The 23,209-nt window shown below is 55.8% G+C and overlaps 9 protein-coding genes across 9 annotated transcripts; 4 read left to right on the forward strand and 5 right to left on the reverse strand.

Annotated features, from left to right (window-relative positions):
* Positions 1–181: 181 nt before the first annotated feature.
* PHSY_006532 (potential multicopper ferro-O2-oxidoreductase) lies at positions 182–2,257 on the reverse strand (the record flags this gene model as incomplete). Its single annotated transcript, XM_012337132.1, has 1 exon — positions 182–2,257. The coding sequence occupies one exon, from the start codon at positions 2,255–2,257 to the stop codon at positions 182–184; it is 2,076 nt and encodes a 691-aa protein (XP_012192522.1).
* A 440-nt stretch (positions 2,258–2,697) lies between these two features.
* On the forward strand, positions 2,698–5,251 carry PHSY_006533 (acid phosphatase; the record flags this gene model as incomplete). The annotated part of the gene is made up of 3 exons (XM_012337133.1): positions 2,698–2,903; positions 3,857–4,121; positions 4,208–5,251. 3 exons carry the CDS (start codon positions 2,698–2,700, stop codon positions 5,249–5,251), a joined length of 1,515 nt encoding a protein of 504 aa, XP_012192523.1.
* Positions 5,252–5,523: 272 nt separating this feature from the next.
* On the reverse strand, positions 5,524–10,296 carry PHSY_006534 (C2H2 type zinc finger containing protein; the record flags this gene model as incomplete). Its single annotated transcript, XM_012337134.1, has 2 exons — positions 5,524–9,759; positions 9,835–10,296. 2 exons carry the CDS (start codon positions 10,294–10,296, stop codon positions 5,524–5,526), a joined length of 4,698 nt encoding a protein of 1,565 aa, XP_012192524.1.
* Positions 10,297–11,009: 713 nt separating this feature from the next.
* On the reverse strand, positions 11,010–12,271 carry PHSY_006535 (metallo-beta-lactamase domain-containing protein; the record flags this gene model as incomplete). Its single annotated transcript, XM_012337135.1, has 3 exons — positions 11,010–11,854; positions 12,014–12,093; positions 12,192–12,271. 3 exons carry the CDS (start codon positions 12,269–12,271, stop codon positions 11,010–11,012), a joined length of 1,005 nt encoding a protein of 334 aa, XP_012192525.1.
* Positions 12,272–12,486: 215 nt separating this feature from the next.
* Positions 12,487–12,744, reverse strand: PHSY_006536 (hypothetical protein; the record flags this gene model as incomplete). Its single annotated transcript, XM_012337136.1, has 1 exon — positions 12,487–12,744. One exon carries the CDS (start codon positions 12,742–12,744, stop codon positions 12,487–12,489), a length of 258 nt encoding a protein of 85 aa, XP_012192526.1.
* Positions 12,745–13,121: 377 nt separating this feature from the next.
* PHSY_006537 (hypothetical protein) lies at positions 13,122–15,665 on the forward strand (the record flags this gene model as incomplete). The annotated part of the gene is made up of 1 exon (XM_012337137.1): positions 13,122–15,665. The coding sequence occupies one exon, from the start codon at positions 13,122–13,124 to the stop codon at positions 15,663–15,665; it is 2,544 nt and encodes an 847-aa protein (XP_012192527.1).
* A 34-nt stretch (positions 15,666–15,699) lies between these two features.
* Positions 15,700–17,950, reverse strand: PHSY_006538 (glycoside hydrolase; the record flags this gene model as incomplete). The annotated part of the gene is made up of 2 exons (XM_012337138.1): positions 15,700–15,950; positions 16,216–17,950. The coding sequence occupies 2 exons, from the start codon at positions 17,948–17,950 to the stop codon at positions 15,700–15,702; spliced, it is 1,986 nt and encodes a 661-aa protein (XP_012192528.1).
* Positions 17,951–18,304: 354 nt separating this feature from the next.
* On the forward strand, positions 18,305–18,556 carry PHSY_006539 (hypothetical protein; the record flags this gene model as incomplete). The annotated part of the gene is made up of 1 exon (XM_012337139.1): positions 18,305–18,556. The coding sequence occupies one exon, from the start codon at positions 18,305–18,307 to the stop codon at positions 18,554–18,556; it is 252 nt and encodes an 83-aa protein (XP_012192529.1).
* A 1,005-nt stretch (positions 18,557–19,561) lies between these two features.
* On the forward strand, positions 19,562–22,902 carry PHSY_006540 (glycoside hydrolase; the record flags this gene model as incomplete). Its single annotated transcript, XM_012337140.1, has 4 exons — positions 19,562–19,565; positions 20,607–20,782; positions 20,978–22,753; positions 22,846–22,902. 4 exons carry the CDS (start codon positions 19,562–19,564, stop codon positions 22,900–22,902), a joined length of 2,013 nt encoding a protein of 670 aa, XP_012192530.1.
* Between the last annotated feature and the right edge of the window lie 307 nt (positions 22,903–23,209).

The raw sequence follows: 23,209 nt of genomic DNA on the forward strand, positions 1-23,209 counted from the left end.
TGGCCGCGCCACGTCCCGCTTCCGCTCGCGCCTTGATCTCAATGCTTGCGAAGACCTTTTGACTTGTACTTCAGTTCTTGCACGCATCCCTTTTGCATTCAGCTCAGCCTTTGCACTCTTGACACAATCGTATAAAAGCACGCAATACAGTCGTGCCATTTCAACTCGTACTAGTAGAATCTCACATGTCATCCGGATTGCCTGTCGACGTGAGCAGGTTCTGATTCTGCTGTACCCAGCTGGAGACGGCCGAACACTGCGAATAGAACTTGTCGGTGACCGGAAGTGTTGCGATCCGATCAGGTAGCACCTGGAACTGCATCAGGAGGCCAACGGCCATGTGAGGCATGAGATGGCAGTGGAATGGCCAGACACCAGTGTTGTCAGCGATGAAGCGGAAGGCCATCCAGCTGAACGGCGGGACCGAGAACACGTCTCTGCGCATCGGGTTGACTCTCGAGTCGGAAAAGTTGCTGGGGCCTTGGAAGTTGCCCGCGCCTGCGCCGACGAGGAAAGGAGTGAAACCGTGCAGATGGAAGGGATGTTCGCCCTCGTCGAGGTTGTTGATGATGACATCCATAACGACTACTTCAGTGTTGGTGACGATCATCTCGTCCGGATCATTGTAGTAGGCTCCGACGCTCGAGTTGGAAGCCGAATGCGGTGATGTTTCGAACGTGAAGGCCTTCATCAGAGAAGCCTGCGGCGCCATCTCGGAAGTGAAGGTGGTCTGGTTGAAGAAGGCATGCCAATTGGAGTAGCTGTCGAGGCCAAAGTTGACTACCAGCTTCGTCGTCATGTTGGAAGCAGGCGCATCGATTCGAGTGATGGGGATCAGCTGTGAAGTGCTGAGAGACTCCGTTACGTTCACGAGTGACGTGTTGGCAGGGTTGGCCATGGGTGGAGTTGACGCGCTCACACCCTCGTAGCGCATGATTGCGTACTGGTCCATGACGAGGAAGGGGTTCTCGTAGGCAAACATGTCATCGAGCACCTCTGCTCGAACGGCATATGCCCCGACAGGCTGGTCAGTCTCGATGATAACCGAATACCTCTGAGCCACCATGACGTTGAGACTCTGAACCACGACGGGCTCAACTTCAGTGCCGTCGGCCTCGATGACCGTCATTCGATGACCGTCAACGGAGAATCTGAATGTTGCCAAGGAGCCAGCGTTGATCACACGCATGCGGATGCGCTTCTGAGCAGGCACGGTGAGATTGTAGGCCATCTTGCCCTCGGGGTCATCGGAAATGCAGACTGTGCCGTTGGGAGCAAGCGCACAGTTGGAAAAGCCGAGACCGTTGATCATGCCATAATCCGGCACGGGCTCGCTCCCCTGGTCGCCGCCAGGCGGGCCCGTCTTGGATCTTGCGATAGCAGCGACGCTGAAGGAGTCGGCCTGGTAAGCGTCGTTGACAACAAAGATCAGGTCTCGATCATAATCAGTCCTGACAGCGGTGCCGTTGGATGTAGTGGAATTCACTGCTGATTGAGCTGCAGAAGTGTTGGTCGGGTTGGTCATTCTGAACTTTTCGTCATCTCCGTGCAAGATGAGAGGTCCGAACAGTCCATCTGCATAGGTCGGTCCGTAATGCGAATGCCACCAGTACGAGCCAGACTGCTGAACGGTCCAGTTGTAGGTGAACGAAGTGCCTGGCGCGATTCCGCATTCGGTGATACCGGCCGAGCCATCCATCTCGTTCGAGCCGCGTTGGTACTGGCCGTGCCAGTGGATAGTTGTCGGGACCGGCATGTTGTTTTGGATGTGCACAATGATGCGGTCCCCCACGTTCGCCTCGATGGTGGGACCGGGGAATTGATTGTTGACCAAGCGCATTTGCTTGGTGACGCCAGCTGGGTTGGACAGCACTTGCGTCAGGGTCCAGTTGTAGACTCGGTCCTGTGGTGGTGCGGAACGATCCCATGATGGACTGAGTGAGAGCTGCGAGGGATCCACGAGGTGTTCTCTTGGGATGAAGGCCAGATTTGAAGCAGTGGCACCTGGAACGACACTTGAGCCTGTGTTTGATGTGCTCGCATCTGAATGTGACTTGTGGCGGTCTTTGAGCCCCAAGCCAAGTCCTAGCCCTAATGCGAGGGCAGAAATGGAGACAAGCGCCACCACAGCCACTAGCAATACTATCGAGCGTGCTCGCTTGTTCGACTTGCTGGCAATTTGTCCACTAGGGGTCTGAGAGCCATCTTCAATGCTCGAGAGAGACTTGCTGCTGGATTGGCTCGCGTTCTTCTCCATTTGAGTCGAGGATGAGGTCGGCCCGGTCATGATGGCGCCTCTTGACGGTGAAGAAATGATGGTGATGAGAAGTAAGAAGTAGGTGCAAAGGTGGAAGGTTCGCTTTTCAAAGGGCTGGCAACGACGACGGCGATGCTATTGCTGAACCTCAAAAAGTCAATATTCGATTAGATGCGGGTCTGAGCATCTGATAAGGGCCTACCAAGCCGAATCCGCAAAGCTTTGTCCCTGTGGCAATTCTCAGTGTGTTCGCTTCGGGGATAACTCCGATGCCTGGTAGCTGGTCCTTCTGGAAACAGATTCTCAGTAGTAGCTGGCTTGAGTTCAGATTCAACACGGAGCTCGGATGGGATAGAGCCGCAAGTGTCTTTTGCTTTCGACGATGTGCACGTTGCCGCCGAGGCTGCCGAAAGTTTGTGGTCAAATTCGCGCGGTGGCGAATGCAGCAGCGGCTGCCAAGCGAGACCGGCGGAAAAGGCTCGGTCGCCCGCCCGCCAAGTTCGACAGCCGAGGGCTCGCGTCCAGTAGCGGCAGCCAACCAGATTTCGACAATTTCAGTGCAGCCCCAGGAACGTGGACATTTCTTGCATATTGCTTCCACCGAATGGAAGTCGGACAAAGCTTTCAAGCTCAGCTCGCAGTTAAGGTCCTTTGTACAAATGTGTTGCTGTCACAGAAGGCTCAGAGCACCGGTGAACTTCTGGAATAAAGCTCTTCCTTGGTTTTGCTCAGCCTGATGTTCAAACGAGCTCGGCAGCTAGACCCTCGCTCTGGGACCCTGAGCTGCTTGATGTGAGACCTGTGTCGATCAAAGCTCAAACTCCAGACCCTTTCGCTTGCAGAGCAGCTTCTGCAAAGCGGCCTCGCAACTAAACCGCCATGCGGTTCCTGCTTGGCACGTTCCCTTCCTTGCACATTCATCGCACCGCAATAACTTTGCCCCGCCGCGGCCATGCATACGACCGCCTATGGTCAACCGAGTATTCGACCGCCGGCTTAGTAAGTAATCTGCGGGCAGCTTTGCCGCAGTGGTTCACCAGCTCCAGCTACCGGCCATCATTTTCCTTCTCCGCTATTGCAAATTGCCAGTCAACGGCGGTCACGTTGCCACTGGTACCGGTGGCTCGCTCTCAGCCTTCGGCACTTGCTCGGTCAAATAATTGCAATCTACTGAAGTCTTTCTGATAGCGTTCGCCTGAGCGAGCACGTTGTGGCGGTACGCTTCCCCTTGCCGGCAACGTCTGCGCTGCAAGGCTCCTCTCTACCAGAGCACGACGCGCCAAACCCGCTTCTTTTCCGCGCCGCGAAGCAAAAGCTGAGAAACTGACTTCTTCGCGAGGACCCTGCTTTTTCTGAGAAGCCCCTCGTACAGGTCTCATATAAAAGGTACCCCAGCATGTTCCTGTCTTTGCCTCGACGAAGCTTTCCTCACCTCATCATCATCTTTTATCAGGCTCACACCGCTCCCCTGACAATGAAGACTGTCGCTGCCTTCGCTTCTCTCGCCGCTCTCGTGGCCGCTAGCGCTTCCGCTGGTCCCATCGAGAAGCGTGCCCGTCTCGGTCTCACCTTTGTTCCTCCCTCCTCCTCCCCTCTTAGTCAGTCCAGCAACTATGTTGGCATGAACAACGGCTCGCTTCCCAAGCACGACGTTGTGGCAGGAAAAGCATTCGACCGAATCATCCAGATCTGGCTCGAAAACACCGACTACGAGGCGGCCATCTCCACCCCTGCCATGCAGGCTCTCCTCCCCCAAGGTGTCCTCTTCGACAACTACTACGCTGTTACGCATCCAAGTGAACCTAACTATCAAGCAGCGGTCACAGGAGACTTCTGGGGACTTGGAGACGATAGCTTCAACCACGTACGTATAGCATAGACTTCAGACTCAATGATTTACTTCAATGAAGCATTCACTGACGTCATAACCTTACTTCTTCTGGCTATTAGATCCCTGAGAATATCACGACGGTCTTCGATCTCCTCGATGACGGTGGAAAGGCTGGCAAGCCCGTCTCGTACGCCTGTTATCAGGAGAACATGCCTTACGATGGCTTTACAGGTTTCAACTACACTGATGCAAAGAACTACATCACTCCTGGTGGGGCCCCATATGTCTACTACGTTAGGAAGCACAACCCATGCGCCATGATGGACTATATCTCGGGCAACCCCAAGCGCGCAATCTACAACCGCAACTTCAACGACCTCGCTGCTGATGTCGGCAACAACACCATGCCCCAGTGGAATTTCATCACTCCCAACATGGTCAACGACGGCCACGACACCACAGCTGCTTTCTTCTCCAACTGGACCAGCTACTTCCTCACTCCAATGCTGGCCGAGCCCAAGTTCAACAACAACCGCACTCTCGTTCTTCTCACCTTCGACGAGAACGACAGCTACTCGGCTCCCAACAAGATTTTCACCCTCGCTCTTGGTGGAGCGGTTCCTTCGAACCTCAAGAACACCACCGACCACACCTACATGACCCACTACTCAGCTCTCTCGTCGGTCGAGGCCAACTGGAACCTCAAGTCTCTCGGTCGTGGTGACACCAACAAGACCATGTCCAATGTCTTCCCCTTCTGGGCCGATACCTTTGGCTACCAGAACACTCAGGTTGATGATGCCGACATTCCCATGACCAACCTCACCGGCGTTTTCCCTGGTCCTCTTTCGCCCACAGCCAACACTCTGTTCTACGCTCCCGACAACGTCAATGTCACCGGTGCCGGCGGTCAGCCAGTGCTTGTCAAGAGCGGCCTCAACGTCTCTCAGACCCTCGCCACGCTTCCTCGCACCAACTTGACCGCTTTGAACCAGAAGCCCTACTGGGAAACCGACCCTGCCTTCAACAACGTCAACGTCTCGACTGGCTCGTCGAGCTCCACCGGAACTACTGCCGCCAAGACCAATGCTGGTGCCAAGACAGTCGCAGGCACCGGCCTCATGGCTGTCGCCGTCCTCGCTGGCGTCGTCGCCCTGCTCTGATCGTCGCTGCCCTGCACTTCGTCTCCTTAGGTAGCCGAAAACCTCCTCCTTCATGTTCATTAGGTCCAAAATTCGATCTTCTGTTTGGAACATCGATCACTGAAATTTGATACTGGTCACCCGAGAAGAAGAGTGTCTAGACTGTGTTGTGTGTGCGGCATCTGTCGATTTGTGTTCTTATGTCGCAGGTCAACTCAGTCATCATGATCAGGCAAACAAAGGCGTTCGAGACAGTCCCTGACATTGACGAAAGAATTGAGAATGAAGAACGGTCAAACAGAACAGCCCTGACCGTTGCTCTCCGCAGACGAAGAAATCCCCGCAGCGGCTGGGTCCTCGTTCAGCGCTCCCAAAAGCAGATCGGTATATTCTTGACCGAAACACCACCGCGGATTGCCTCGACGCACCCAGTCTACGAGCTTACGAAGCTCTTCACATCCCATGACATTCGACGTCGCCAACGTGTCGCGACGCAGCGTACCGTCTTCGGCGTCGTCCGATACTGCCGACCCGTCATTATTCCAGAGCGAAAGACCGCAAAATGTGGCATGATGTGTTTTGCCTTGCAAGATCCAACGACGAGTTTCGGACGAGGCGTTAATGGTGCTAGCCGTGCTGGTATGGAGATGTCGACGCAGTAGATCGCGATCCGGATCGTGCTGTGGTGTGTGGAATTGCGCATGCGAAGCGCGTCGATAATTTCCAGCTGTGTGATGGCGCTCGAACATGGCACGCCTGATATTTGGTGGTCGCTCTTCTCCAGCAAAGGACGACCACCTCGGCAGCGAATGCGAAAGTCGACGTAGACCGAGCGAGGACCCCAGCCCCGCAGCACCAGATACAGAAGCGCGCCAGTCGGTGAAGCCTGCAGCGCTTCCTTGCTCTCCGTGCTCGCGAAAGATACCCGCGAGCCCAATCAGCTGGAACCTCCGATGCCAAAATCTGACCCGAAGCCATTCTTGACTCTGTGTCGACTCGCCGACATCATCGCTCTCTTCCATCGAGTCGGCAAGTTTGCCTTCGTGACTCCGATCGACCGCCCGGAGTAACGCCGGCCAGGCTTCCTTGACTGGGACAAGTTCTTCGCGAAGGTGCTCGGTAGTGGCTTCGGTCGATCGGAATGACGGTCGTAGCTCTCGTAGAATCATGCTTGTGGATACCAAGACCACCAGGGACATGAACGCGGCATGAGATGTCGCAGGTCCCAAACTTTCCTCCTTCCCTCCCATTCTTGCCGCGCAGAGAAGGGTCAGGATGGTGCCCGCGTGGACGAGCGCCCTTCGACAATACGCCGAGTTGACCCAGATCTGCAACAACATCGCTATTCTGCGACGCCGCTCTCGATCGATTGCCGATGATTCTCTGCCAGCATCCAAGTAGAAGCAAAGCGACTGCAGCGGCGCACAGAGCCCGAGAAAGATGGCTTGCCAGCGAACGGTCAAATAGTGAGCGTCGTCCGTCACTTTGAGGCCGTGTCGAGCGACAGCTCCATCGCCGCTTGTCCTGCAGGCGTCCTTGCAACCACTGTACATCTCGGACCAATTCATAAGAGCATGCGCCACTTGAGCGGCCTGCAAGGTACGGCCGATCCGCCACCCGGGAAGGTCGGCCAAGCTTGAATTTTCAATGTCGAAATCGTCGGCATCGATCCCGAGCTGCTCTGACAATGCCGACGCGCCCCATGCTGGTGTTTGATACCATCCGCTATCCGCCATCCAGGCTCCGTGTACGGACTCCAACAGTGCCGACATGTACAGCTGCGACACTACACGGGCGGCCGAATGCGCATTTCGCCCTTCGCAGGTTGCATCCTGTGGGCCCGCGTGAGACTCGCGCCGGCTCGAGCGAGCTGACACGCCCAAGTCATCCTCGATCTCCACAGAAGGACCCGCACTGGCCGAACTTGCGCGAATATCCCCGTCAGTAACAGAGGTCGAGTGCTTCGAGCTCTGAGCATCGACCCTACTTGGGCCAAAATCGAAAGAGCTACGAAAGCGTGGTGTAGCTGTGCTGCTGGACTGGTGAGCAACGTGAGGCCGAAGTAGATGCTCTGTGAGACAAGCTGCGATCGAGACAGGCTTGCCGTCTCTGAATGCAGCGCCAGCACTCTTGGACTGAGGCAGCGAGGTGCTTGCGACCAGCCGATTCGCCCAAGCTGTTGGAGGCCAAGCAAAGAATAGCGTATCTGTGCATGGTTCGTGTACGTGAGCAAAGAGGAATTGGCAACGCGGACCGTCGGGACGTGCGGAAAGGTCGATTTTGAACGGCGAGAAGAAGGACGAAGCTTGCGAGTCGTGGATTGCGCAGAGAAGAAGCGTCCGCTTCCAACTCTCATGCCCGTACCATCGCGTCCACAGCTGTGAGAGCTCCTCTTCTCGCAACTTGTCGAGCGAGTTTGGCTCGATCTGATCCATGGCAGCATCGAGTGCTGAAGACTGCGTGTGCACCCTCAGCACGTCTAGAAGAATCGATTCGCGATTCTGCTCGAGCTTGTGCCACAGATCAGGAGAGGACTGACGCAAGCCGTACATTTCGACGAGGAGAACACAGTTTAAGAATGACTGCAGCTTCCCGCCAAGATGAAAGGTGTGCCTGTATGAAAGCATCACCAGGCCATATAAGAAGTACATCAAGCGATGTGCTTCCTCCTTCACGTTTGAATCGTTGCTCTGCAGGGACGCTAGCGACAGAAGCGCGAACGCTTCTTCCAAGCTGTGTGTCTTTTGAGCGCCGAGCATCATCGGATGATAGAAAGGAGCATCGGCGCGAATGACTTGGGGAATATAGGGAGCCGAGCTTTGAAGCATCTCGGAGGATGGCCGCAGGTGATCCTGGCAAAGCTGCGCAAATGCACGGAATCGTTCCACGACTAGCTTGAGTTGATCGCCGCTGACAGCCGACGTCGAGTCGAGTGCAGGGTCGTCTTGCTGTTGACCGCTCGCTGGCAAGGAGGCTTCGTCGATCTCCATCTTGTCCGGATCAAATGGGTCAACAGCCGCCTCTGCGAAAGAAACACGATCACGGCGAGGAGGCCCCATCGAGCTCGCGGCATGGTCTAGTGCGATGTTGGAAGGCACAGACGAGTCGCTCCGACTGTTCCCATCCATCTGCCATACAGTCATGATCGCGTCCGGCGATTTGGAGTGACTGGGACAGCACTCGCGAGGCACCGAGGTTACTTGGCCCCAATCGGTATCGTCACGAAAAGACCTCTTTCCGCCCTCTTCGACCTTATCAGCCCTCTGCGAAGGGTTCGAATCATCAGGCTTGTTGAAATTTGGGTCCTTTAAGGCAGACGTGGCTGTCACGTCCGATTTCGCCGCCTTGACCTCTGGTTGGCAGCCAAGGCTGTCATCAAGCTCGCTACCAAAGCCTTGAGAGTCGAGTTGAGAAGCACGAGTCTGTGAAGCGGCGTCGAAAGCCACGGATGCCGAGCTCCAAGTGCGATCCATCGTCCTGCGGTGCGATGAAGCGTTCGGACCGAGGTACTCGTTCTGAGAGGCGGTCAGCGATGGGAGGTAAGCAGAGCTTTGCGAGGACTGATTTTGGGAAAGGTGGTGCGGGTGAAGCGATGGACCGGATGGAACAAAGCGTTCCGCGGTCCAAGGGGCAGATACCGCTGTCTGCGATGGGATGAGAGGAGTGGCGGTCAACATATGCTCATGGCGTGCGGACGACGACTGCGAAGAGTAGTCGTGCGCAGTGTTGATTGCTGATGCTTGGTTGGAACCAAGGTCGATGCCGAGATCTGCCATGATTCGTTCGACTTGCTGAGCATTTGGTGGGTCGACGGGAGCAGCCTGCTGTCTCATGTTGCGGAATTCGATTGGAAGGTAGGTTCCGGCGATCGTCGCCGAGGCATCGGAAGGTGACACGCTGGGATTTGCCGCCGCAAGCGAGATGTCGGGACAAAGTTGACCTGAATCGAGTGCTGATTCAATCAGCACACGCTCGGCATCCTGCGTCGTGAGCATCGAAGGATCGAGACTTGCCCAGCAAGTAGGGTCGGTTCTCGACGGCATCGTCCCGACGAAAAATTCAGACTGGGCGATATCTGTCTGAGCTTGAAAGTCTGCAACCTGGTGAGCGAAACACGGCACTTCCGATGGCACGTTGTCGTTGTAGCCGCTTCGGACAGCTTCACGTCGACTCAGCTGGGGTGTGGGGATAGTGTGTTCGTATGAGCTTGCCTGCGGAGCCTGCCAGCCTGTGTGCTGGGTGTGTTGAAGGTAAGGTGCATGACCTTCCTGGTGCTCCCAGGGAAATTGCGATGAGGTCCCGGCCTGATCACTTCCGGTGTGGTCGAAATTTGCTGTTCCCGTCCAGTCAGACCCGTACACAGATATGATTTGTTCGTTTGAGGCCTCTTTGATGAGACCAGAGCGACCGACCAGATCGAATGCACTCGACCCAAACGACGGCGCGCCGTGGGAAGTCCGGCAAGGTTGCTCTAGCTTCATGGGGTAATTCGGCCTGCTTTCGTGGGGGCGCATGCCTTCATCCTGTGTCTGTGATTTGCAACAGGTCATTGCTGGTCAGCGACTTGCGTGCAGGCTGAGGTTCTCACATGTGGCGACACTTACAGACGCTACGGCATGCGGAGGAGCGGGACCATCTGGGCCTCTAGAGTCATCACGCCACTGGGCCGAGGCATTCGATCTTGGAGAACGGGGAACAGCTTCTTGATCGTAAGGGATGGAATACGATGACTGCCGTCCGAGCGAGTCTGGAAAGGTACGGTGGTCGTCAGCTCGACGCTGAGCATTACCGCTGTTGCTATAGAAGGAGCTGCCAAACGGCGATCGGAGAGCCAATATGCCGTGGCCACCCGTGGCGAAAGTGGCCGTCGCAGTTGACGTGCTCGCATCGGCTGAGGCAGCACCGATGTAGGTCTGCCCGGTGCCTGCAGCAGCGGAGGAAGAAGTCTCGGGTGAGCGGTAGAGATGAGGATGCTTTCGACGCAAGTGACGAGCCATGCTGTCGTTTCGTGAGAAGGCTCGATTGCATCCGGGACAGACAAAGTCGCGCCGTTGGGTGTGCGTCATCTCGTGTCGTCGTAAGTGCGCTCGCTTCACGAAGGCAGCCGTGCATCCCAGAACCTCGCAAGGAAATTTGCGGGCCGGATCGTGACTGCGAAAGGCGGGCATTACGAGACTAGAACAGCCACAACTGTATCGACGAGCGGGACAAACAACCTCGTGTCAGGTCCGTGGCGGACAAGGATGGTGAAAGTGGGACAAGAGGGAGGGGCGAGAAGGGTTCAAGGATACGACCGGTTGCTGACATCTGATATAAGAGTCGGACTGACGGATAAGAATGGACAAAACATGTCACAGCGGCCAATCAGCGCGACTTTGTCTAAGCGTCCCCACCATGCCCCACCAGAAGCTGCCGGCAGGCAACATCCTAGGCGCACTTGCCGCGCTTCGGTCGCAACGCAGTTGATTGATGAACGCAAAACTCGCGCGACAAGGTACCGGAAACGTCGGACAGCGGACTGCATGAGCGCAGGGATGCCGCTCGTCCAAGGTGGGCAGGTACGAAAGGGCGACAGGCCAGATTTCATAACCGTGCGTGCGCAGCTTTTTTGTGCGAGAAGCGACGTGGGTGTTGCGGAGGGATGAAATGAGATGCAGCTGAGCGTACACACACTCGCCTGAAATCTGACGTCAAGATTAGGCTTCGACTTGCGACGCTATAAGCCTGTCGGTCAATTCTGACAAGACAAGAGAAGCTGTGCATCAGATTGCAAAGAAAATCAAGTAGCATCTTCGCTTAGCGCTTCGAAAGCGTCAGGTGAGTGACCTTCCTTCCCAATGTAGTATCGCGCAGAACGAAGAAGCGCAGAGCGGGAGTCGGTGAGGACGTGCCGGCCCGACCAGCCACCGAAGGTGGCCGTCCAGTTAAACTTTCGCATCTGAACCCAGATTTGCTCGACGTCGCAAGGAGGAAGCGGAATGTTGTTGGGGAAGCTATAGGCAAAAGTGAATCTCTGACCATCGAGAAGACACATGAATGTGTCGGCACAGAAGACAGCAGCTCCCTTTCGGACTTGACCATCTGGATTCCCCGAGTCCCGGTCCCAGTGCAAAACTCCCGAGCCTGGAAAATGGCCGCCGCATCTGACCAAGGTGAGCGCATCGAGGTGCGGGAGGCGGAAGAGATCCTCCTGAACCTCGATGACGAAGTTGCGGCGTGCGGCGATGTCTGGGTGCGTATCTTGGCAGTTTAATCCGCGCTGATACCATTGTCGGTCTAGCTTGGATATGAAGACGTTGCAGTTGAGCATCTTGGCCCATGAGAGACTGGCGCCGAAGAAATGTGGATGTGATATGACAATTGAGCAGGCTTGTCCGGTGGGGCTCACGCTGCGTATACGCTGCATGAGCTCGGCAGAGGCAAAGCCGCAACAATCCCAGATGACAACGCCAGCGGGGGTGAGCAAGACGATGGGGGTCTGACCGATAGCCAAGGAGGGAGAGAGTTTGATGCGAAGGATGCGAGCATCCGACTCTTCAGGGACAAGCTCGAACGTGGTCTTGGAGACGAGCTGCCTTTGCGAAGTGTACGTCTGGCCGGTTGGACACGGGTATTGTCTGTCATCTGAAGCGGTGGAACAGAGTTGGAGATGGGGTAGTCAACAATAGGCAAATCAGCGAGAGAGTTAACAGGCATTCGTCAAAGCAGCTGTCTCTCGTTTCACTCACCGGCACAGCTCGATGCCGAGCTGAGACGGTATTATGAATTGACTGTTCGACCCACCATGGCAAATGACGCATTCAGGAGGACCCTGAACGGAAGAGTACTGAGTACCACATGTTGTGCATACGGCAAGGTCAGCGCTAAAAGAAGGCGCACGAGAGAAGAATGTGAGCAAAGCGAAGCTTATACAAGCACCTGCACGCCAAGAGGGCGATAGGTGCAGTCGATGCCGACTCACTCTTGTTCCCAAACCTCCTGCATGCTAGACAAAGACGATGCCGTCGTTGATTCGGCTGCCGGTGAATTCTGCGAAAACATGGAGGCCGAAGCGAATCGCGAATGTATCGAACTTTGAGCGTCTTAATTGGAGTCGGACGTCGCCAGACCCAGTGTACTTGATGAAGAGGTGCCGCTCTTGCCGCGTTCGGATACGATGACAAGGGGTCGGTTGAGATCCGAGATGACAGAGTGGGTCGAATGACGCTGTCACGTGCTTCCTCTCCCGCTAACAAGAGACGAAGGCTGCCTTGAATCTACTTGCGATGGTTCAGTTTTGCGATAATCCCGACGATGATCTTCGGGACGATGCTCAGTGCAAGTCGTTCCCCACAACACTTGATCTCACCAGTCGACTGTCGTGTGACAAAAAGCAGGCTCGTGAACAGTGAAGCCGCCGTCAAAAAGTCGTTGAGAAATTGAGCCACAAAAATGTGTTGCACAAATCGACAGGCGATGCAACGGGTGAAGCGTGAGATTGTCAGCAGAATTCGGTCACACATTTTGATCATCATAGGAGATCAAATCGGGTCAGCCGCGAGAGAGACTTGCCAGATTGTGGCCGATGTCGGAACAGCCGCCAGGCCTCCGCGACCCTGACTTTTTGCTAGTTACCTGCAGAAAATTTTGAGGATTTTGGAAGAAAGCAGCGGCAGGCGTGTAAGCGGATGATTAGATCATGGGTTGAGGAGCAGCAGGTGGTGTTGCTCTACAGGAAACCCCGGCAAGGCCGATCGACTTTCACTTCATCGTTCGCTCCCTCACCCGACCAGATCACAGCGTTAGCATTGTAATCGACTCCTACTCCCACGCCTCCTCGGACAATCTGCTCTGTCAGCTGGGTCAACACATAACCGAGGTGACTTGACGCTGAACACCTTCATACGCCACCATGGTCGCAATCCCAAGAGTGGCGGCAGCTCGTTCGCTGGCTCGACAACTCGCCAGACAGAACTTGCGAGCATCCGGCATCGCATCGGCTCCGCTTCGCATCGCTGTCGCTTCTACACCGTTGGCTTGCTCCCCCAGCGCATTCCGCAACCTCAGCGTTTCGACTCGCCGGAGTGCCTCAGCCGCCGCTGCGGTCAAGGCGCCACCAGCGCACGATGCAGCTGCGCAGTCCGCGCACGATGGCTCGCATCAACCCATGGCCGAGCTCACCGAGGCGGATCTTGGTCGACTCGTCCGACAGCGAAACGTCGGTATTTCGGCACACATCGACAGTGGCAAGACCACACTTACAGAGCGAGTGCTTTTCTACACAGGTAGGATCAAGGACATCCACGAGGTCCGAGGACGAGATGCCGTCGGTGCCAAGATGGATCACATGGAGCTCGAGCGTGAAAAGGGTATCACAATCCAGAGCGCCGCCACCTACTGCAGCTGGAAGGCCACCCCACCCACAGAAAAGGCCAGCGTCAGCGGTGATGCCGCCAACACAGACAGCAAGGATCTCATGGCGAAGAAGGAGGACTTCCACATCAACATCATCGACACACCCGGTCACGTAGATTTTACTATCGAAGTGGAACGAGCGCTGCGAGTGCTTGACGGTGCCGTCCTTGTTCTTTGCGCCGTGTCGGGCGTGCAGTCCCAAACCATCACCGTCGACAGGCAGATGCGACGATATTCGGTCCCCCGTGTCAGCTTCATCAACAAGATGGATCGCGCCGGTGCCAACCCATGGCGCGTCATCGGTCAGATCCGCAACAAGCTCAAGATGCCGGCGGCTGCCGTCCAAATCCCCATCGGCGCAGAGGACGACTTCAACGGTGTCATCGACCTCATCCGATGGAAAGCAGTCTATAACGAGGGTCACAAGGGTATCGAGATCCGCGAAACCGACGAGATCCCAGCCGAATACCTCGAGCTTGCTAAGGAGAAGCGTGCTGAGCTCATCGAGCAGCTCGCAGAGGTCGACGAAGAGATGACTGAGATCTTTATCGAGGAGCGCGAACCCACCATCGAGGAGCTCGCCGCTGCCATCCGCCGCACCACCATCCGATGCCAGTTCTCGCCCGTCTTCCTTGGCTCAGCGATCAAGAACAAGGGTGTCCAAGCCATGCTCGACGGCGTCTGCTCCTACCTCCCCAACCCTGCCGAGGTCCCTGCCACAGCCATGGACATGAGCACGGCTGCCACAAAGAAGGCCGCTGAGGAGGCCGCACAGGCTGCTGGCGAGGATGAAGAGGCAGCAGCAGAAGCACGCAGGAATGCCGCTCCCCCCGTCCTGCCACTTTCTCCCGCCTCCGAGGCACCGTTGGTCGGTCTCGCCTTCAAGCTGGAGGAGGGCAAATACGGACAACTCACCTACATGCGCGTCTACCAGGGAACACTCAAACGCGGCAACCTCATCTTCAACGCACGAACCGGCAAGAAGGTCAAAGTGCCTCGATTGGTACGAATGCACTCCAACGATATGGAGGATGTTGATGAGATCGGTGCCGGTGAGATCTGCGCCATGTTCGGTGTCGAGTGCTCTTCCGGCGACACTTTCACCGACGGTACCACGCAGCTCAGCATGACCAGCATGTTCGTCCCCGAACCCGTCATCTCGCTCGCCATCACACCCGAAGGCAAGGAGTCTCAGAACTTCTCGCGGGCTCTCAACCGATTCCAGAAAGAGGATCCTACATTCCGCGTTCACGTCGACAAGGAGTCCAACGAGACCATCATCTCGGGAATGGGCGAGCTCCATCTCGAGATCTACGTCGAGCGTATGCGACGAGAGTACAACGTGCCATGCACTACGGGCAAGCCACGCGTAGCTTTCCGCGAGACCGTCGAGAAGAAGGCGAGCTTTGCCTACACGCACAAGAAGCAGACGGGTGGTGCTGGTCAGTTCGGTCGTGTCATGGGCTACATCGAGCCTATGGAGGTTGATCCAGAGACCGGTGTGGACACTGCCTTTGACAATCGTGTTGTCGGTGGCTCCATTCCCAACGGCTACATCGCTGCTTGTGAGAAGGGTTTCTACGATGCACTCGAGAAGGGTGCTCTTTCGGGCCACGCTGTTACTGGTGTCCGCTTTGTGCTCGAGGACGGTGCGGCACACAGTGTCGATTCGTCCGAACTGGCTTTCCGACTGGCCACCGCCGGAGCCTTCCGCGAGGCTTACCAAAAAGCCAACCCGGTCATTCTTGAACCGAAGATGACGGTCGAAGTCGTGGCACCTATCGAGTTCCAGGGTGCCGTCATCGGCGCACTCAATCAGCGCAAGGGTACCATCTCAGATACCGAGATTCGAGAGGACGAGTTCACGCTGACCGCAGAGGTCTCGCTGAACGACATGTTCGGCTACAGTTCGCAGCTGCGTGGATTGACACAGGGCAAGGGTGAATTCTCGATGGAGTACAAGTGTCATACACCCGTCATGATGAACATCCAAAAGGAGATGCAGGAGGCTTACCGCAAGAAGCAGACCGAGAAGAAGTAGAGACCCCTCACCCTCTGCGACCTCTGCAGCCTTGTCAACGAATCCGCTTCCCACATTTCGTATTGTTTTCCGCATAGATTAGCTGCTCAGACAAGACGTGTATTACCACCACAACTCTTTTGGCCGTTTCGTTTTGACTGTGCACTTTGGCGCGATTCTCATTGCCAGTCGCTCTCACTGATGCTTTCACAGCTGATAGGAAGGCGACGCGCAAAGCGGTGAGGTGATCACGAATGCAGTAAGTGAATTGCTTTGTCGAGCGGCTAGCTGATAGGACGAAATCGGCTTGGTATACAAAAGAGAGAGAGAGAGACATTAAGCCGCAAAGCCCGTGTGCAAAAGGTAAGAAATGCTGAAAGAGAATGAGACCGTGAAGTAATTGTTCTTTAAGACGAGACTGCGGCTGGATTGGGGCCGGGATACTTGGATGCCGGGTTGGTGCATCCATTGGGATACAACCTGTTTCTCGGCCAATCCTGCTGGTAACCGCCTTGCTGCTGCGTTCCGCCCCAAATTGTCTGTGACAGTAAAAGAAAGTTTTGGTTAGTACCTGATGATATGGTAATTGCAGACGTGCGATTCGAACTCACCAGGTTTGGGTTGCTGTAAGCTTCAATGTGTTTGTTGATGTAGGCCTGGGTGGGGAAGTCGTCTGGGTCGCAACCGACGTTGGTCTGACCCTTGGGTTGGTAAACACGAACATAGTCGATGAGCATCTTGCCTGGGAACCGAAGTCTGTCCCACTCGATGGTTCCGAATCCCGACGAGAGAGCCAGGTTCATGAGGATGTACATGGGCTCTTGCGGTACAGGTCGACGGCTGATGTTGACGCGTGGATCAGCTGCAAGCGCACCCGAGAAGAGACTCCAGGACCGCTCGTTGTTGTTGATCCAGTGGATGTAGCCGTCGTAACCTGCCTTGTACTCGAAGCCGTACACGGCAAAGTCTCCACCGCTGTACTGGTATGCCGTCTGTAGAGTGTTGGCGACACCACTGGCCGATTGTTGCAGTACGTTGCCCTGGTATGAGTTGAGCTGCGCCGTAGGTTGGAAGAAAGTGTACTCGGTGCCGGTGGTGTTGATCAGCTCGTAGCCGTAGTTTGCCGGCATCCACTGACCAGATTGCGAAACTCCTCCGATACCGCCTCCCACCTGCGCCTCGATGACGTCGATTTCGGGTGCTGCTCGACCGACAAAGTTGCCGCTCGAATCCTTGGGGCCAGGATGATCCTCGCCCGGGCATGTGCAGGCAGAAAGACGTTGACCGGGCTGCCAGCTGATGGAGCTGGTGTGGTACTTATTATTGAAGACTGTAGCGCCACTCGTGAGTGCACCTTCGGGGCCCGACCCGTCCGGATATGTCTGATTGGCCAGCGTCCCCACATCGCATGCGTCGTAGGCGTACGGCCAGGTTCCCTGCGTTGTGGCACCGTAGTTGGCGCGGCCCAGGTTGCCCATGGTCCATACGGCTGGCCACCAACCGGAGACAGAGCTGCTTCCGGGCAGCTGAAGCCGCACCTCGATGTAGCCGCCGGTGAAGCAGAACTGATTCCAGGTGGTAAGTTGCCCACTGCGGAAGTTCAGGTTGTTTGTTTCGACCTGATCGGCGGTGATGACGAGATTTCCACCTGATGTCGTCACAGCTTCTGGGCTGTACCATTCGAAGTCTCCGGTAGGCCACGGCCAAAGATCCACGGCGGTCCAAAAGGGATCATCTCCTGGGTAGAAGGACCTGCCATCGGTGTTGAACTCGTCGCTAAAGACGAGCTGCAACTCCTGCGAGCCGTCTACAGAAGCCTTCGTGAGGACGTCCTGTGGTGTGTCTGGGTCGATGAGCGACATGCGCACGTTGGCGAGGTTTGGTACTTGACCCGTGGCGTTGGTTCCGCCGAGGTTGAAACCGTCCTTCTTTCCGCTGGCGAGATGTCCGAATTCTATCAAAGGATAACCAAGGAAAAGGAGAATGATGCCAGCGATGACGATGGACAGGGTGGTCAGATCGAGCAGGACACGCGGATCCATGCGACGCTGAACCTTTGTCTGGCTTTCGTAATCGTGCAAGTCGTCGTTCTCGATGACAAAGTCGGCGAAGGGCATGCTTGATTGCGCTTTTGTAACGTGACCTTCCGAGTCGAGGTAAGGCGAGTCGTCTGATGTTGGTGATGGCTTCTCGCTTGCAGATGCCTGCGGCGAGATTGTGGAGCTTTGCGGTGATATTTGGGATGCAGTCGTGGCTCCATGAGACAGTGTGGAGCCATTCTCCAAGATTTCAGCGGGCGCCGACATGATGTTATGTGTGCTCGAACCCGAGAATAGGCAGTTGGGTCGTGAACAAGAATGTACGAGCTACGCCAGCCTCGGCCGAGAGTAGGACGCTCCTTTGTCGTTACCAAGCGTATGTGAGGGATCCGCCTAGCTGATTCGCTCGGCGCGGAGAGGAGGAAGGTATGCGTTGATGCTGATGATGATCGAGGACGATTGAAGGTCGAGATGGCGAACAGGATGAGGAGTCGACCGAAGAACGAAAGCAAGCTGGAGGGAAAGAGCAATGACGTTTGGAGGTAAAGAGAAGGCGAGACAAACTCAAACCTCGTCGTCGACGATGGAGGCAAAGAAGCTCTCCTGGTTGGAGAGCGTTCAATGGCAAAGGCGGCAAGCAGAGCCTCGGAAGCAGCCCATGTGAGCCTATCTCGCAGCAGAGACTCGAGCCGCACTCAGCAGGCCAAGAGCCCGGGGGAAGAGAAAACACTAGACGAAGCAATTACAGTAGGCGGACCCCCGTTTGCGGCGACCATCGAGACCAACGCGAGGGTCCAACTTCGATTCACCGGGCATATCGCAGTCAGAGGACTTGTGTCGGATCTTCCGTCACTGCACAGTAGTCCCGGTTAGACAGCCCTTGCAGCAGGGGAAAAACCATCAATCCGGTTGACTGTGGGAAAACCCTCAGAACGACGGATGGATTCCGAATCGACACAATGCAGTGCGGAAGAATCGCCGTTGCAGGCGGTACTAGACAGCACTCACATGGACCTCAGACGTGCGTGCCCGTCCCTCTTGCGTTTCGGCTCGTTCCCTTACTGGACCCCCTCCAAGTTGAGGTTGGGGTGGACAACGGGACGGGCAAACGTGGCGTGGAGCGTGCAGCAAGCAATCGAGCGGACTTTCTTCCTAGAATGAAGATAGGAGTTGGCCATCAGAGAGAGCTTGTCCGTCTTGTGCAACGGTCGAGCATATCCTGAGACGGTGCTGCACCAGAGGGCTGACGCCAAATCAGCAACACGAACCGCAAGGGCGTTGGTTGCAACACGATCTCGTCAGTGCGAGACTCTGTAATTTGCATTGGTTCACGAACCGTCGACATGTCCCGAAACTGTGGCTGTGGACTGCGCTACCGATGCTGTTTGCCTGCGGTCGAAAAGAGACAACGTTGACGTCAAAAAACCTCGCCAAATGAAACTCCGCCGCTTGCACCACGCTCCACAGGAAGATTTATGCGGAAGGCCAGTCTTCAGGGACATCTTGATTGAATCCGCGATTGACGGAATTCCGGACGATGCGCGTCGCCTCTTGGTCTGTCTGGATTGCGACTACAGCAGCCGGCAGTGTAGATTTGGGTTCTCGATTTGGAAGATCAATTCCTCGCGACCAAACGTCTTCACTGGAGGGAATCTGCTGGAAGTCCCCCTGCCTACTTACTGTCTGTTCGCTTGTTGGACTGCCCGTCGAGAATGTGATAGCGCATCGGACTGCTCACAATACGGGTAACACTAGACAATCGGGAGAACTGCAAAGTTAATGAATTGAGGTGCCGGCGACCGCCGAACTTCTCAACGCGACCGAGCCGAGCGGGAACGTGTTGAGTGTGGACAAGGCGAGCGGACGGCCGTGCTCGCGATGGGTATGGACAAAAGCCTTATTGTTTGCAGTAAGCTTTAGGCGACAGCAACGTTGCTCTCCGCTCGTGCCCAAATGCCGCCCCGTCGCTCCTGGCCTAACAAACACGAAGCGGACCTCGAATACTGTGGTCATGAAATTTGATCGAGCCCGATTCTTCCATGTACGCTGGAAAGATCGGTGATTTCAACGGTGACACAGTGTTGATTGCAGGAGCAGAATGATGGCGTTGACGCAATGGGCTATTGTAGTGACCAGGGTGTGGTGAAAAGAGTCCGCATACCATGCAGACAGTCGAGCCTGGCCATCGCAGGTCTCGTACAACAGCCATACGACGGATGGTTGGACCGGCGGATGCATGGAGTTCTCTGGCGTTCATGCCGCAGCTACGCGGCGAGACTCGCCAAAGACATCGCACCATTCGTTTGAATTGCTGTAGCAAGACTGCGGGATTACAGCATCGATCTGGCAGGAATTTCAGGCTCTTGTAATTCGCCGATTTCAAATCAGGGAGCCTCGGATGTATTCGAAATTTCACTACGGTGTTCAAGTAGTTGCAGATCACTTGTTTATTTGTTTTTTTCTCTCCGTCCTCGGCTCTGCTCAGCGTGGCCCCTTTGAGGTGCGGCATAGTCATCCGATCGAGATTCGCATTGGCGCCTGTATTGTTAGCAGAGGCGGCGACCGTGTCGCTGAAGCGTGCTCGAATGTCGTTGTCCGCCTCCGAGTTGTCAATTCTGCGGATCGTGCCCAATATCACTGGTCACTATGCGCAGGCGGCATCGTACAAGACGGAATGGAAGAAAAGACTAGCTTGATTTCGTTTGATTGTCTTGATAGTATTTCGGTGAAGCATTGGACCGACGGGCTGGCATCGGAGCGGCAGCGGCTTCAGTTTCACGGCATGCATGATCTGCCTCTGGTTCGCCTCGAATTTGATTTTTTTTTCTGTTGGGTTTCCCCTCGCCCAGTAAGCCAGCCGGCCCCTATCCTGCGGCCGCGGCCACTTGTCACACTTTGAGCGACCTTGCGCTCCGTTGTACAGCACAGCACAGCACAGCACAGCACAGCACAACACAGCACGGCATCAAACATGCGTGCTCGTCCTTCCGGCTTGACACACCGCCGTGCGAGCTTCTCACAGTCATCGAAAAGCCAACCTTGTGCATTGCAATCACCGCTGGCAACGCCTGCCTGAGCGTGCAGGACCCTGATCCGCTCGTGTTGTTCACGCCTCTTTCGACCTTCCACGCCGTCACCCCCGCTACCACCATCATCGAACTTCTTCTTCCCGACCGTTCATCTCATTCCTGGATTCCTTGACGTCGACACGATTCGCACTGTAATTCGCCGACCTGTCGCCGCACCGCGCTCTCCTCCAGCTTCCTTCACAACGCCCTCGCTGCCACCATCCAGCCGAAACAACAGCTCATTGTCCCAACTTCCAACTTCGAGCAAAGTCGGATCGAAAGACAGCGCAACTTTCTGAAGCATACCCTCTCCTACACCGGTGAGATCGTGCAGCACACACGCCTCGCAAAGATGCCGAGACCGTATGGCTCTTCGTCGGCTCACAGCCCGCCTTCCAGCTCGTCCACCAGCATTGGCGGAAGCACATCCAAACAGACCGACCAGCTCCTGTACAACCGCTCGAATGCTGCAAGGTATCAGATCGCCAGCGGCGGTATGACCGAAGAGGATGATGACTACCTCCACTCCATCGATACAAAATGGGACAAGTCCTCCCACGGCTGGAATCTGCGAGGCTTCCTCAACATCTTGACCCTCACGCTTCTCGCACTTGGTCTCATCATGCTCTTCCTCGGCTACCCAGTGCTCATCAAGATCAAGGACGTGTACGACCACGACACCAAGGGCGCTTTTGGCATCGGTGGTACCAACGGTTCCGGTCAGGTTCCTGCTCTCGACATTGCCTCCCTCATCGATGTCGACACGCCACAGAGCGCTACGAAATGGACCAGCGGCTACGACCAGGCATCTTACCACCTCGTTTTCAGCGACGAATTCGAGAAGGATGGCAGGACTTTCTGGCCTGGAGACGATCCTTTTTGGGAGGCTGTCGATCTTTGGTACTCGGGTACCGGCGACTTCGAATGGTACTCGCCCGCCGCTGTCAACACCACCGGTGGTGCCATGGTGATCGCGCTGGAGGAGCACGAGACCCACAACAAAAACTTCCGCTCTGGAATGGTCCAATCGTGGAACAAGTTCTGCTTCCAAGGCGGCTACATTGAATTCAGCGTAAAGCTTCCCGGCTCGCCCAGCTCCAGCGGATACTGGCCCGCCGTGTGGCTCATGGGCAACCTCGGTCGACCCGGCTACCTGGCCACCACTGAGGGCACCTGGCCTTACTCGTACCAAGCTTGCGATACCGGCATCCTCCCCAATCAGACCTTCATCAACGGCACTGGTCCAAATGCCGCCATCCACTCCACCGGGACGTACGCCTACAACGGCGAACTCTCTTACCTGCCAGGCATGCGCTACTCGTCCTGCACGTGCCCAGGCGAAGATCACCCTGGACCCAACAACAACGTTGCGCGTTCCGCACCCGAAATCGACATCTTTGAAGTTCAGGTGCAGTCCAAGAACGGCGCAAAGCACTCGTACGCCTCGCAATCGCTTCAGGTGGCTCCTTTCGACGACGCTTACGCTTGGGGCAATGCGACTGGCGATGCCACCATCTACGACGACACGCTCACCGAATTCAACACCTACACCGGTGGTCAGATCCAGGAAGCCGTCTCTTCGGTCACGCGTGTCCCAGACACGGGCTTCCAGCTGACGCAGAACGAATATGTCAAGTACGGAGTCGAGTTCAGCCCCGACTTCAACTACGACGGCAGCGGCTCCATGACTTGGTATGTCGACGGCAAGCCGTCGTGGACAGTCAATCCTAAGGCCTTCCCCGCGCGTCCTGCCTTGGACATCAGCCAACGAATCATCCCTGTAGAGCCCATGGCCATCGTCATGAATCTGGCCATCTCGAGCGGTTTCCAGCCGGTCGACTTTGGCGAAGGCGGTATCACCTTCCCCGCGTTCATGTCGATCGACTACGTTCGCGTCTACCAGAAGGACGGCCAGTCGGACCTCATCACTTGCGATCCCGCCGACCATCCCACCGCCAACTTCATCAACACTCACATGGACCTTTACACGAACAACAACTTGGTAAATAGGGCCTTCCTTTTCTTGCCCGTTTGTCTGGCGATTCTTCGTGCGCTGACCTTGCTATTTTTTCCTTCTTCTTCCTCGACTTACAGACCGCCTTCCCAAGAGACAAGTACACATGGCCTCGCAATAAGCTCCAAGGATGTTAGACGATGGCGCAGCACGATCGTGGCTCTTTTGATACGCCAACACGCTTTCTCTGCAATGATGGACTTTGCCCTGCATCTTACCTTAATCGAGACAATTCGTTGCCCGGACAGTGGATTGTTCTGACCTCCTGTGTGCTGAGAGAATGACGAGAAGCCTGGAATCTCATCATTGCGACGCTGCACTAGACATTGTCGATATCGACCCGATCGGAAGGATCACTGTGAGGTGCGGAAATATTTGCGAGGGCTTTTTTTCCACACAGCCGACGCGGATACGGTCTAACAGAGTCCCTGACTTTTCGCTATG

The sequence above is a fragment of the Pseudozyma hubeiensis genome, assembly GCF_000403515.1.
Source record: "Pseudozyma hubeiensis SY62 DNA, scaffold: PHS59, whole genome shotgun sequence".
NCBI classification, from domain to species: Eukaryota; Fungi; Basidiomycota; class Ustilaginomycetes; order Ustilaginales; family Ustilaginaceae; genus Pseudozyma; species Pseudozyma hubeiensis.